This window comes from Natator depressus, chromosome 9 (genome assembly GCF_965152275.1).
Source record: "Natator depressus isolate rNatDep1 chromosome 9, rNatDep2.hap1, whole genome shotgun sequence".
Classification (NCBI taxonomy): domain Eukaryota; kingdom Metazoa; phylum Chordata; order Testudines; family Cheloniidae; genus Natator; species Natator depressus.
In genome coordinates this window covers 564073-578942 of record NC_134242.1, presented here as the reverse complement: position 1 = coordinate 578942, position 14870 = coordinate 564073, and the positions used below count along the sequence as shown (strand labels likewise).

Here is a 14870-nt window from a genome sequence, read left to right as displayed (position 1 = left end):
TTAATGAAAAAAATGCATTCCTTTTTCTTGCAAGAAGATAATTGAAGCTTAAAATTAGAAATGTTGTAACTGGTAAGTAACTTTGTTTTTTGTTAGCTTTGTACTGTATTAATTAGTCAATCAGTGATATGTACTGCTTTTACCAAGGCAATGCTGCTTTACATCTCAGTTTTTATTCTGGTTATGGCTCTAAAACATTTTATAGTCTTGTGTATTGTTTTAAAGCTTACTAAAAGTAACTACTAATATAATTGTACTGCGATATAAAATCTCATTTCTGAACCATTTTTACATTTCTAGATATTCAAGAATTTTATGAAGTGACCTTACTGGACAATCCAAAATGTATTGATCACTCTAAGCTATCTGAACCAGTACAACCTGTGAATACCTGGGATTTCTCCAGCCTTCCAAGCACAACAGTGACATCAGAAACACTGCCAACCAGCGTTAGCCCAAGTATAGAGGTATGGTGTGTATGATGTTCCTATTTATCTCAGTTCTTGATCAAACATTTCCTGTATTATGAGCTGTAACCCGCTGCTGGTTTGAAGATATCAACTCGTGTATAGTTTTGTTCTTATTCCTCACTCCCTCTTCTTGTCAGAAGTATTTCTATTCCTGGGAAAAATTCCTGTATTACTTTTTTCCATCAACAGTCTTAGTCACAGGAGGACTATTGTAGAAATAACTTTTTAAAATATTGGATATAAGAGAGTATTTACTAAACAAAAAGAGGTGTATGCACTCCAGATTCTTGACTGTATCCTTAAACGGGGCTCTTGTTCTCAAATCAGAGTTTTGCAATAACTAATGAGTTCAGAATCGCCACGCCTAGCCATACAAACTTGAGATCAGATCTAGCCATGTGTAGAACATGTTACCAGCATTGGATCCTATCTATCAGCATTTCACTCCATTGAAATGTTTTGCTTGAAAATCCCAGCAATTTGTATTGGTGGCCCTCTCCCGTTACTCTTAAGAATATGCTGCTACCCTTATCAAGGAATGGAGAAAGGTCCAGTTGGCTGAGTCAAGCTGAGCAGTTCGTTCCCTCCTAGTACAGGAGCTGAGTGTGCAGCCTCTACATTAATTCCAGCCCTTTTCTCTGCGGTATCTTCAAAGCCATACAGGAGCTTTGGATATCCAATTCACATTAATTTTAAAGGAAATTTGAGGACCAAATTTCTTAGGTGGCTTTGCAAATCTCAGTCTTAAAATAACTTTTTCCCGTGTGACAGTGTAAATTGCTAGCACTAGGATATTGTTACTCCTGGGGGAGTTAGAATTCTTCCCTCGTTAAAATTTTTACATTTATCACTTTTAAAGAGCGTGGTTTGTGCTGAAAATCCTCGTTCCAGGGTTCCATGTTTTATCGAAAGTAGCAAATGTTGTACATATCTTTAAAAATACACTAGATATGATTCTAGGAAGTAGAGCAATGAACCTTACCTAATATTTAACAAAAGTGATTGAAATGGCAAAACTAGAATTGTAAGACATCTAGATGATCTACACATCACATGTTCATGTCTTTAATCTACTAGAAACTGTGAGCATGTGAACAAAATAAAGGAGAATGTGCTGGCACTTGGGCTTTGACAAATCTCTTATAAAAGGTGGTTGTGGAAGCTGTCACGCAATGAGAGAGAAGTAGACACTGGCTAAGAGAGGAAAAAAGTAATAAAAGGTAAATTTTCATCATGGTAAAAGAGTAAAGAATGCTCCAAGATTCTTTGTTTAATATGAAAAATAGGGTGGCAAAATTTGCAGAATATATATTGAGTTTCTTCATGACGAGAGACAACTGAAGAACATCTGAGGGGACCTTACAAAGTAGGTGAATGTGCATTGGGAGATGAAATTTTGTGTTGACACATGTAAAGTAGTGCACATTTAAATGAATAGTTTGAACTTTTCTTGTATGCTTTAGTAGGTTCTTAATGACCTGTAACCATTCAGGAAAAATACCCGAGTGTCACTGCAGTTAGCTTAATGAAAACATGCTCAATGTACCATAATGATTTAAAAAAAAAAAAAGGGGGGTGGGTGGGGTTAGAGTGCATAAGGAATCGGATGCTATTTTTAGGGTGTCAGCTTGAGCCCCACTAGCGTGAGGCTGTCTACTTGGGCTGGGAGGCTTGCTCACGGCTGCAGTGTAGGCATACCTTAAGCTATGCGGACTATATCAGCAAAGCTACAGTGCTATAGCTATGCTGGTATAATCCTGTCGTGTAGATGCAACCTATACTGACAGAAGGGCTTTTTCCGTTGGTTTAGGTACATCACCTCCCTGAGGAAAGGTAGCTAGATTGATGGAAGCATTCTTCCTTCAGCCCAGCTGTATCTGCACTGGTGGTTAGGTCGGCATAGCAACATCAGTCAGGGATGTGGGTTTTTCTCGCCCTTAACCAACATAGCTGTGTCGACTTAAACTTTAAGTGTAGACCATCCTAAGTGTCAGGCACCCAGTCTGGTTTTAAAAGCTAACATCAACACCTTGGTTGTTCTTCGAGTGTACATCCTTATGGGTGCTCCATTATAGCATGTGTTTGTGCATGTGCACTCTTGACCGGAGATTGTAAATAGCAGTGTCTGCAGGTCTGTGCAGTGCCTTGTGCTCCCATGTGAAGGGGTATGAGGAGGCGTGGACCTGCCACCACTTCAGTTCCTTCTTGACTGCCTGTGGTTTGAGACAGAGTAATTTTTTTTGCTGCTTTCAACCTACTTCCCGCCTTGATTGTTTACTTCCCTTTTTTGTTTTGTTTGTTATAGTTTTTATTTTCTAGTTATTTGTTTTTTTTAGTTGTAGCACATTGTATGCTAGGGTTTGCCCCAAATTTCTTGCCCCTTGTGGTCTCTGGCAGTTCCCTGGGTTATGCCTAAGACTCTGGAGTTCCGGCCTTATCAGAACTGCCACAGGTCTTTTCCTCGTAGTGATGGGCACTCAAGTTGTCTCTAGTATCTCGGAGAAACTCACGAACCATCAAAGTGTAAAGTCTGCTTGTGGTTCAAAGATAGAGAGGCTAAACTGAAACTTCTCTTAATAGAATGTTCTCTATTCCTCCTGCCCCACCTGGTATGTTGGCCTCAACCTCTTAGGCCGCTTCAGTGACTTCTGGAGCTACAAGGGCAGTTCCAGAGATGAAACACTCAAAAACCAGATTGCACCTTTCTAGAGGTTCTAGAAAGAGGGGCAAGTCACCTCATAGAGCTGATTCTCAGGAGACTCTTTTCCCACCTTGGGTACAGCCGATTCTCCAGCTGACACTGGTACCGAAGCCCTGGTACCCCCTAAGAAGCTCTGATCTGAGAGACCGTAAGCTAACTAGCACTGAGAAGCCCTTACCTCGGTACTGTCTGACATCTCTAAGTCACTGAGGACATTTTAGATATAACTCCCCAGGATAAGATCACCTACATATCAATAAGGCACTGTTGTCACCGGCATGTACTCTGTGGCAAACACCTGCCACTATTCCTCCCACTTGCAAATGGACAGATAAAAAATACTACATTCCAGCCAAGGGAATGGAGTATTACTTCTCCCATCCTACTCCCAACTCCCTGGTGGAAGATGCAGTAAAGGAAAAGTAGTCAAACATGCTTCAGACCTTCTGAGGAGGAGTCTAAATGCCCACATCTCTTGGGTAGGAAATGTTGTTCATTAGCAGCTCTTCAATTTCGAGTTGTGAACTACCAGGCCTTGATGGCAAAATATAACTTTTTTAAAACAATTATTCAAAGTTTTTGCTCGTTTTGTTGAACAGCTGTCACAAGGGCCCTCATTTGGTCACCAGGTCTTCTCTGTAAGCATCTTTCAACAATACTGACATGACTTCACAGTCCTTAGTCATTGCAGTAGTTACGTGACAGGCATCCTGATTCTAATCTTCTGGCCTCCCGAGGAACTGCAAAATACTGTGGAGTGCCTCTTATTTGAAGGGCCTAAGTTGTTAAGTGATGACATGAACTCCTTGCTCCACACCCTTAAAGACTCGAGGGCAACATTGCAGTTGCTGGGAATATATGTGCCCGAAACAGACATTTCAGCAAGTCTCAGACAGCACTTACTCTAGACCATTCCAGTACCATTCACAACAGATCTATGCTAGATCTACAGAGTACCCAAGAAGGAGACCCAGACCCTTAAAAGGGGGAACACCATCCTCTACACCTTCTTGTAAGAAACCATTTTGACAACCTGGTTGTGGGACTCAAAGAACTTCTCCCTCTGGATGCTCTGCTGCTAGATTCAGTCATCTAGCACCTCCTTCAGGAGACCACTTGTCTGACTTCCTACCAGCTGGGGAGCTCATTGGCTCAGACAAATGGATCCTGGAGGGGGTTGCCATAGGATACTCTATTCATTTCCAGTCCATCTGCCCCTCCATCCCCGCCTCAGGACCCTTCTTGGGTGGTTTTTCTAAAGCAGGAAGTCTAGTACCTCCTGCATTTGGGGGAAGTTGAGCCAGTTCTCTCTTGCTAAGCAGTAAATCAGAGGGAGGGATCTGTTTCAAATATTTCATGGTTTCCAAAAGAGGAATCGTAATACCTATGCCCTATTGCAGCGCTTAAAAAAGATAATGCTAGCTACTGATATGCCATTCCAAGATCTGGGGTACTGGTTCACTGCTCTTGACCTCTAAGATGCGTGCTTTCATGTGGCTATGCATCCCTCCAACAAGTGCTTTCTGTTCTTGGAACATTACCAGTATGTCCCCTCACCTGTGGGCTCTCCACAGGTGTTTTTCAGCAGTAGCGGCTCACCTGCATCATTGGGGCATTGCAGTCTTTCCATATCTAGACAACTGGCACGCCAGGAGCTGCTCTGGCTAAGTGGCCCAGTCAACACTCTGGTTCTCAGTGCCTTAGGAGAACCCCGTTTTGAACAAATGGCTACCTGTTCTGTCTCCCACTTCTCCCTTCAAGACTTCCTTTCTGATAGCCATTGCCTTGGCCAGAAGAATGGGAGAAAGTGGGGCACTCATGGCATATCCACTATACTCTGCCTTCTGTCGTGACAGGGTCATGTTGTGCCCACATCCTCTCTTCCTCTCTAAAATCTTGTTGGCATTTCATATCAACCAAGGTATTTATTTACTGATATTTTATCCAAAGCTTCATACCTCAAGAGAGGAAGCTAGTCTTCACATATTAAATGTCAGGAGAGCCCTTGCCGTCTACCTTCACAAGACTAAGACCTTTAGGGCCTCCCCCAGACTCTTTGTATCCTTTGCAGAAAAGATGAATGGTCAGCCAGTTTCCACTCAAACTTTCAAAATGGGTTTCCGATTGTATCTCGACATGCTACAAAATGGCTGGGATACATCTCCCACACAGAGTCACAGCCCACTCCTGTAGGGCTCAGTCCACCTCTATAGTCCTTAAGGATGTCTCAATAGCAGAAATCTGCCTGGCTGCCACCTGGTCATCAGTTCACATGTTTGCGTAACATTACATCATTATACCTGCATCCAGAACTGACACTACCTTTGAAGCAGTCCTGCAAGGATTTACGTCCTCAGCGTCTGCTTCCACATTGAGATATTGCTTGGGAGCTCCTATGTTGGAGGACCCATAGGGACACAAGAACATAAGAACGTCCAACTGGGTCAGACCAAAGGTCCATCTAGACCAGTATCCTATCTTCTGACAGTGGCCAATGCCAGGTGGCCCAGAGGGAGTGAACACAACAGGTAATCAAGAAATCCATCCCATCGGCCATTCCCAGCTTCTGGCAAACAGAGGCTAGGGATACCATCCCTGTCCATCCTGGCTAATAGCATGAACGGCATATACTCGAAGGAGGAGAAGTTGCTTACCTGTACAGTAACTTGAGTTCTTGATATGTCTACCCGTGGCTGGCCCATGCCAGCTAACTTGGGCTCATGGAGCTTGAGTGTGAGGCTGTTTCATTGCTGTATAGGCTTCTGGGCCCACGCTTTAGGACCATACAGTGTGGAAGGCATGGGCCATCTGCGGGTTTTTCTTTGCTGTGTAAACATACCCTATGAGTGCTCTACCTCCCACCATCCTTCCCCTCTGCTGTGGATTCTCTAAGCTTCATGGTCGAGAAGGAACTGGAGTGGCAGCAGTTCTGTGCCTCTTTATGTACCCTCATATGGGAGCACTGTGTGGAATTCTGCACAGGCCTGGATCTGCGGACCCTGCTGTTCACAATCTCTGGCTGAGAGTGCATTGGCGTGCACACATCCTATGGTGTAGCAACATAGGAACAAAACATCTTGAACTCAAGTTACTGTAGAAGTAAGTAAACTCTCTTTCCTTATGCGTTGGGGGATTTTCCACTTTCCAAACCCCAGCCACTTCTGGAAAAGTTGGAGAAAACTGGCTTTCCAGTTTCAGCCAACCCATTATAGCCAAGGTGTTTCCACTGGAATAGCCTACTGTTATGGTCTTACTCCTCCCCCTGCCCCCCTTGTACTTGGTCCGGGGGGGATGTGCTGTAGTCCTGACAGCAGGTGATTGTTTCTGTATCCACAGAAGCAGTCCATGGGTTCAGCAACTTTATGACATTGACTAGAATTCATAAGTTGTGCATTGACAGATTTTCCAGATTGTCACATTTTTTCAGTTCACATATGAAACTTATAATTAAACAATAAAAATTCCCAAAGAAAAAGTTTTAAAATAGTATTACCGCTGAGTGTGTGTAATGAAGTGGACTGCCCCTTTTAAGAACCAGGGGCCTTGGGACCACCAACACTGATAGATTATCAGACCCAGCTGGGAAGTGGTCAGGTAAACATAAAAATAAACAAACAAAAAAACCCTATAAGAATGGCCATACTGGGTCAGACCAAAGGGCCATCTAGCCCAGTAGCCTGTCTTCCTACAGTGGCCAATGCCAGGAGCTTCAGAGGGAAGGAACAGAACAGGTAATCATCAAGTGATCAATCTCCTGTTGCCCATTCCCAGCTTCTGGCAAACAGAGGCTAGGGGCACCATCCTGGCTAATAGCCATTGATGGACGTATCCTCAATGAACTTACCTAGTTCTTTTTTGAAGCCTGTTATAGTTGTGGCCTTCACAACATCCTCTGGCAAATAGTTCCACAGTTCACTGTGCATTGTGATCCCTATAAAAGGCTGAGGGTTTGGTTAGCAGGAGTTGCAGGATGGAGATGGGCTCCTGCAGTAGGCCCTGAAGCTGGGGAATTTAAGGAAAGAGTGCGTCTTCTTTTTAGCCCTGAGAGAAGCAAGGGGAAAAGCTTTTGGGAGCTCTAGCCTGCGGTGGGCAGAGTTGCTGCTTTGTTTTGTCTAAGTTTCATTTTTAGAGACTGAAACTGTGCCCTGAAGAAAGGGCCAGAAAGAGGCCCTGGTTTTTCCTTGTCTGGTGAGGGAGCCCACCAGCCTACAGAGTGCATATCAGTCATTTAAGATAAGTACACTACAGGTATGTTGTTTAAATGTAGTTAAGTCAGAGTGAGGATTAAATTTAAAAGCAATCCAAACATGGAAATGAACAGAACATAAGAATGGCCATACTGGGTCAGACCAAAGGTCCATCCAGCCCAGTATCCTGTCTACCGACAATGGCCAATGCCAGGTGCCCCAGAGGGAGTGAACCTAACAGGTAATGATCAAGTGATCTCTCTCCTGCCATCCATCTCCACCCTCTGACAAACAGAGGCTAGGCACACCATTCCTTACCCATCCTGGCTAATAGCCATTAATGGACTTAACCTCCATGAATTTATCCAGTTCTCTTTTAAACCCTGTTATAGTCCTAGCCTTTACAACCTCCTCAGGCAAGGAGTTCCACAGGTTGACTGTGCGCTGAGTGAAGAAGAGCTTCCTTTTATTTGTTTTAAACCTGCTACCCATTAATTTCATTTGGTGACCCCCTAGTTCTTATATTATGGGAACAAGTAAATAACTTTTCCTTATTCACTTTCTCCACACCACTCATGATTTTATATACCTTTGTCATATCCCCCCTTAGTCTCCTCTTTTCCAAGCTGAAAAGTCCTCACCTCTCTAATCTCTCCTCATATGGGACCCGTTCCAAACTCCTGATCATTTTAGTTTCCCTTTTGTGAACCTTTTCTAATGCCAGTATATCTTTTTTGAGATGAGGAGACCACATCTGTACGCAGTACTCAAGATGTGGGCCTACCATGGATTTATATAAGGGCAGTAAGATACTCTGTCTTATTCTCTGTCCCTTTTTTAATGATTCCTAACATCCCGTTTGCTTTTTGACTGCCGCTGCACACTGCGTGGACGTCTTCAGAGAACTATCCACGATGACTCCAAGAGATCTTTCTCCTGATTAGTTGTAGCTAAATTAGCCCCCATCATATTGTATGTATAGTTGTGGTTTATTTTTTTGAATGTGCATTACTTTACATTTATCCACATTAAATTTCATTTTCCATTTTGTTGCCCAATCACTGAGTTGTCGTCCCGTTCTCCCCCCCCCCCCGTTCCTCAGACGTTCTTGTCAACTGCTGGAAATGGCCCACTTTGATTATCACTACAAAGGGTTCACCCCGCCTTCCCCCCACTGTCCTGCTGGTAATAGCTCACCTGAAGTGATCGCTCTCCTTACAGTGTGTATGGTAACACCCATTGTTTCATGTTCTCTACGTATATAAATCTCCCCACTGTATTTTCCACTGAATGCATCTGATGAAGTGAGCTGTAGCTCACGAAAGCTTATGCTCAAATAAATTTGTTAGTCTCTAAGGTGCCAGAAGTCTTCCTTTTCTTTTTGCGGATACAGACTAACACGGCTGCTACTCTGAAACCTGAGATCTTTTTGAAGTTCTTCACAGTCTGCTTTGGTCTTAACTATCTTGAGCGGTTTAGTATCATTTACAAACTTTGCCACCTCACTGTTTACCCCTTTCTCCAGATCATTTATGAATAAGTTGAATAGGTTTGGTCCTAATAGGACTGACCCTTGGGGAACACCACTAGTTACCCCTCTCCATTGTGAAAATGTACCATTTATTCGTACCCTTTGTTCCCTGTCTTTTAACCAGTTCTCAATCCATGAAAGGATCTTCCCTCTTATCCCATGACAACTTAATTTACTTAAGAGCCTTTGGTGAGGGACCTTGTCAAAGGCTTTCTGGAAATTTAAGTACACCATGTCCACTGGATCCCCCTTGTCTGCATCTTTGTTGACCCCCCCCCCCCAATGTATTAGTAAGACATGATCTCCCTTTACAGAAACCATATTGACTTTTGCGCAACAATTTATGTTGTTCTATGTGTCTGACAATTTTATTCTTTACTATTGTTTCAACTAATTTGCCCGGTACTGACGTTAGACGTACCGGTCTGTAATTGCCAAGATCACCTCTAGAGTCCTTCTTAAATATTGGCTTTACATTAGCTATCTTCCAGCCATTGGGTACTGTAGCTGATTTAAAGGACAGGTTACAAACCATAGTTTGGAACATAGGGCACCCAAACAACCTTAACTTCCCCCATTAATGACAACGAGAGAGGGGGTGCTGCAAATGTGTCTTTAAAAATTAGTTTAATCTGGGACCACAAATACTAAAATGCCTTAATTTTGAAGAAGCGGTCAGCCTCACTTGTCACAAAATGAGGTCACTTTCAATTTCCTGCATTCCAAAGAAGTAGATTTGCAGTGCTCCCTATAGGACACAGTGTATTGTCAGGAAAAAGGATTATAGATATCAGATCAAGTTTTGAGTGATACCCCTTATTATATGCCGTGGAGGTAAATTTCTTAAAAGATTTTTAACCATTATAGAGCAGAAGCCTAGACTTGTGGTTAAGGCACAGGATAGAGAGACACAGATTCTGCTAAATTTTTTTTGGCTTTCAAATTGGGGCAGTCTCTTTTTGTTCAGTATTATTTGTGTTTAGGTTTTTTGGTGTAGCATACAACACTTTACCTGATCCTGTTTTCCGTGCTAATTAACAGAGTATAAGATAACAGATGTCATATGCCTTTTTCAATACAGTACCTTTCAGATGGTGTCCAGGTAGAGATCTAGTTTTAAAAATTGCACTTCTCTTGTTACTAGAGACTTGTTTTTGAAGATTCCCGAGGAAGAGTATCTTAGAATGGGGTTAGAAATAAACTGTCACTTTCAGGACTTGAAAGGGCAAATGGTTAAATAAATTTGTAGGTCCAAGATGGAGCTGGGATGCAGTCCAGACAAGTGAAGAGTAGTCACCTCTTACCTTATTACCCTGGGTGACTCTAAATGCCTTGCTACTGTAGCTCTCTTCCTGGGATACCCACAGTCAGTTACAAACGTGCACTCTGTGTCTATGTATTGGGCAGCCCTGATCCAATGCTTTGGATCAAGGAGCCTGCTTGCAATACCACAGACTTCAAGTGGTCTCCACCAGTCTTGGTTAACAACTGGTAAGGTGACTCCGCACTCATGGCAGTCCCAGATTTTCTCAGATGTGTGTGTTCTGTAATGTCCAGCCCTCTCCTGGAACAATCAGTGGAATGTGAAGGTCTGCTGCTCCTTTAAAGGGTCAGCATTCAATAGTTCTCGTGGAGATACTGCGCAATCCACTGCCGCAGGTTCCTTGGCAGAATTGCTTTGTTTCTTGCTCCATTAACGGTACCTTTCCCGCACCACTTTGCTGTCATGGGGGGACCATTGCTGCACGCAGGTGAGCCGCATAGGGGCCAGGGCAGAAGAGCAGGCTTGGAGAAGACCCTCTCTCTTGATTCCCTGCTCACCCTCAGCAGCGAGATACCTTCCATAATGATCACATCCTGTGGAAAGTGTGGGGACAGAAATGATTATCAGGCCACCCCTACAGTGCTGGCTATCCCCAAGAGTCACGTGTCAAGTGTCCAGCAGGGTCTGGGAAGAGTGATTTACCCTGCCCCTGTGGCTACTCACCATTTTGGGGGTCTTGTGGCTCATGTGTGTTTGCCTGGGGTTAGCCAGTTAGTGACAGGTGTGTGAGTACTGGCTGTGTTTTAAAGCACTGAATCAGTATTGTCTCTGTTGCAAACAATATTGCTTCTGTAAAAGGCTGCATTTAAACTTCACAGAGATGACCATGGGAGCCCAGCCTCCCTCCTTGTTATCGGCGGCAGAACGGCTGCGCAGAATTAGAAAGCAGCCAAGAAGAACTAACGAGGACTTCTGCGTGAGGTTATGATGGACTCCACCGCCGAGGTAGAAAGGGTTTGTGTCCTTTGAAGCGAGAGAGTGACTGTTTAAAAAGCTGCTTCTTCCCCCTTTTTACTTCTATAGAGCCAGTCTGTATAGAAATCTGGGTACTAAAATGCACATATTGCTTGTAGTTAGACGAATACTCCTTTGTTCGGCAATATCTAAACTTTTCATAGAATCATAGAATATCAGGGTTGGAAGAGACCTCAGGAGGTCATCTAGTCCAACCCCCTGTTCAAAGCAGGACCAATCCCCAACTAAATCATCCCCGCCAGGGCTTTGTCAAGCCAGGCCTTAAAAACCTCTAAGGAAGGAGATTCCACCACCTCCCTAGGTAACCCATTCCAGTGCTTCACCACCCTCCTTCTGAAATAGTGTTTCCTAATATCCAACCTAGACCTCCCCCACTGCAACTTGAGACTTTTCTCTTTCTTGCATTCTGTTTTTCCTCTCTGAATATCTTTCTGGTCAGCCAGGAAAGGAAGAAGTATAAGGTTGCTGCAAAGCTTTCCTGCCAATATACTTGAGCCTTACTTGGAAGAGATTAGATGGAAGCTCACAATTTCAGTTGTTCATCTTGGGCTTCCTGAGTTTGCTAACAAATTTTGATGATGATCTGGTGAAGTGTGGGTGCCTCCTCCCATGATCTGGACTGAAGAGACAAAACTCTGTTTTACACAGGCTGCTAAACCATCCGATAACTTTTTAATCACTACCCATTTGGGCTCCAAGTGATAGCCTAGCAATAAAAGAGTGTATATGCCCCGTTAAGAAGAGGGAAATTTAAATTTCTCTGGAGAAACTTCTGTTGGCTTCTGCTGTTGCAGGGTGCACATAACATATGGAACTTGCCTGGGTTGGCAGTGGTGGAAAGTGTTTGTTGATGAGTTGAGCCCTTAGTCATTACTACTTGTAGATAAACATAGAATGGGTATCAGGAAAAGCTTCCTAAAAGAGAGCTATTAGCCTTTGGAACAGCTTTCCATGGTAATTAGTAGAGTCCCTCAGATGATCTAAAAACTACAAAGTGTTAGAAAATGCGTTGTAGAGACTAGTCCTTCACTGATGAGGGACTAAAGTTTAGAGAGGGAAGAGACCTATTAGAATTATGTAATTTATATGATATGTGATACAAACCAATTCAGACTTGGTTTCTACAACTTGTGTTTAGTATATAAACTTAGGGGAGAGATGGGAGGTTCTGGATACAATCACAGTTGTAAAGTCTATATGTTGTTTAGTGGGATGGGCAGGGCTGGCCTTACTATGAGGCGAACTGAGGCGGCCGCCTCAAGTGCCAGACTGTGGTGGGGCGCCACTAGGACCCAGAGTGTAGAAAATTGTGTCTGCTGCTGGTGCATATGTATTCTCTCTGCTCTAGATGCACAGAGATGGGGGAGTGCTGTGCTGGAGGGAGGAGGGCACAAGAGACAGAACAGGCAGGCAGGAGAAAAGGTGAGAGGGAATAACAGAAAGTAGCAGGAGATGCAGGGAGAGAGAGGAGGAGGAGCCTTTTATGTACCTCTCTAGCACCCCCAGGAGCCTGGACTGATTAACACCAGCTTCTCAGGGAGCTTCCTGTTTCCTGCTGCTTCCCAGAACCCACTTGAGGAGAGCAGGCCGTCAACTGAAGTAGTAGGAGCGAGTTAGGCCCTTAAGACTCTGATATCTTCCCTCACCCAGGCCCTGCTACCAGCCTGCTTATTTGTCGCCTTCAGTTAAGTGTTGAGAGCCACTATAGCTGGCACAGAACAGCAGTCATGAGTGAAAGAAGAAAACGTCCCTCTGGGGCAGCATTCAGAAAAAGAAAGAAAGCAAAGGAAGCTTTTCTGTCTAAGCGGGAAGGAGCTCTCCTGAGATACATAGACACAAGTGTTCACGGTGAGCCTTCTGGCCCCAGTGAGGATGTGAGTGGTGAGGAGATGCCTGATCTTCCAGGTAGTCAGAGTGCAGGTGACCTGGCAGCTACTGCAGCATCCATATCTCCATCTCAAATGGATGTAACCATGCACATTCCTGAAGAAAAGTGTAGATCAGAGAAGAGTGTGGTGGAGGTGTGAGAAACCGCTGCTGCTGAGTTTAGTTCCTTAAGTCTAGATGATCCAGGACTGCGGACGCACTTGAGCAGTAGTCTGAGGGGCTTCCTTGTACTGCATGGGCTACAGCAAGTGAAAAACTTCATGTTCCCCAAAGACAATGAAAATAGAAGTTTCCATCCAACACATTACTGGCGTGAAATCCCCAATGGTGACAAAGTGGAGAGGCCATGGCTTATGTACTCAATCAAAAACCCAGAATGCTGCATACTGTTTTTGTTACAGACTCTGCCAGTCTAATGTTCCAGCCACATTGGGTTCTACAGGAACAAAGGACTGGAAAAATCTGGCTAGAAATCTGGCATGCCATGAGAAGGCAGCAAATCACCAGAGAGCATTCCATAGGTGGAAAGAGCTTGAGATGAGACTAAGGTTAAAGGCAACCATAGATGATCAGCATCAAGAGAAGATTGCATCAGAGTCTCTTTACTGGCCAAATGTTCTGAAAAGGCTCATTGTCATTGTGAGAATGTTTGCTACCCAAAACCTAGCCCTGCATGGCACTGCATATCAGCTGTATGTGCCAAAGAGTGGAAACTTCCTTAAAATTGTGGAGCTGATGACTGTTTGCTGCTGTACTCCAGGAGCATCTAAGAAGAGTCACCACCCAAGAAATGTACACACACCACTACCTTGGAAAAACCATTCAAAATGAGATCATACAGTTACTGGCAACAAAAGTCAAACAGAAGATTGTGGCAGATCTGAAGTCAGCAAGATATTACTCTGTTGTTCTGGACTGCACACCTGACATCAGCCATACGGAACAAATGACTTCAGTGGTGCATTTTGTAACAACCACCACCTAGGAAAATGTCCCAGCAATGGTGACTGTCAGAGATCATTTTCTAGAATGCGCATACTTCTAACACTTCCTGTAACAGTTGCCAGTGGAGAACGCAGCTTCTCCAAGCTGAAGTTAATAAAGACACATCTACGCTCCACAATGCCACAGGAGAGGCTGGTCGGTCTTGCAACCATCTCAATACAGCATGAGCTGGCCCAGACTGTGGACCTTCAGCAGGAAGCAGTTCAGATCTTTGCAACCAAGAAGGCACAGAAAGCACTGCTTTGTTTATACAAACAGATAAAAATGCCGGAGTTTACTATGCAGACAAGAAGAGTTACATTTGCTGTTCAGGCATTTGAAAGTTAAGTGTTACTTAAAATTTTTGCAAAAAGAAAAGGAGTATTTGTGGCATCTTAGAGACTAACAAATTTATTTGAGCATAAGCTTTCATGAGCTACAGCTTACTTCATCAGATGCATGCAGTGGAAAATACAGTGGGGAGATTTATATATACAGAGAATATGAAACAATGGGTGTTACCATACACACTGTAAGGAGAGTGATCAGGTAAGGTGAGTTACCACCAGCAGGGGAGGGCGGGGAGGGGAACCTTTTGTAGTGATGATCATGGTGGGCCATTTCCAGCAGTTGACAAGAAAGTGTGAGGAACAGTGGGTGGGGAATAAACATGGGGAAATAGTTTTCTTTTCTTTTTGCGGATACAGACTAACATGGCTGCTACTCTGAAACCTTACAATTTTTGAACAAGGCATTTTAAGTTGTTAGTTCTTTATTTGGGTAGGTAGCAGAGCAATACCATGAGAGGAGT

At 43.8% G+C, this 14870-nt stretch overlaps 1 protein-coding gene across 24 annotated transcripts in view; it reads left to right on the top strand.

The window, feature by feature from the left end:
• Nucleotides 1-14870, top strand: part of DLG1 (discs large MAGUK scaffold protein 1) — a 428909-nt gene that overhangs the window by 20178 nt on the left and 393861 nt on the right. For all 24 annotated transcript variants that reach the window (XM_074963286.1, XM_074963276.1, XM_074963269.1 and 21 more), the window contains exon 3: nucleotides 301-467. In XM_074963286.1, the coding sequence (XP_074819387.1) occupies nucleotides 301-467 (167 nt within the window). The remainder of the gene's footprint in view (nucleotides 1-300; nucleotides 468-14870) is intronic.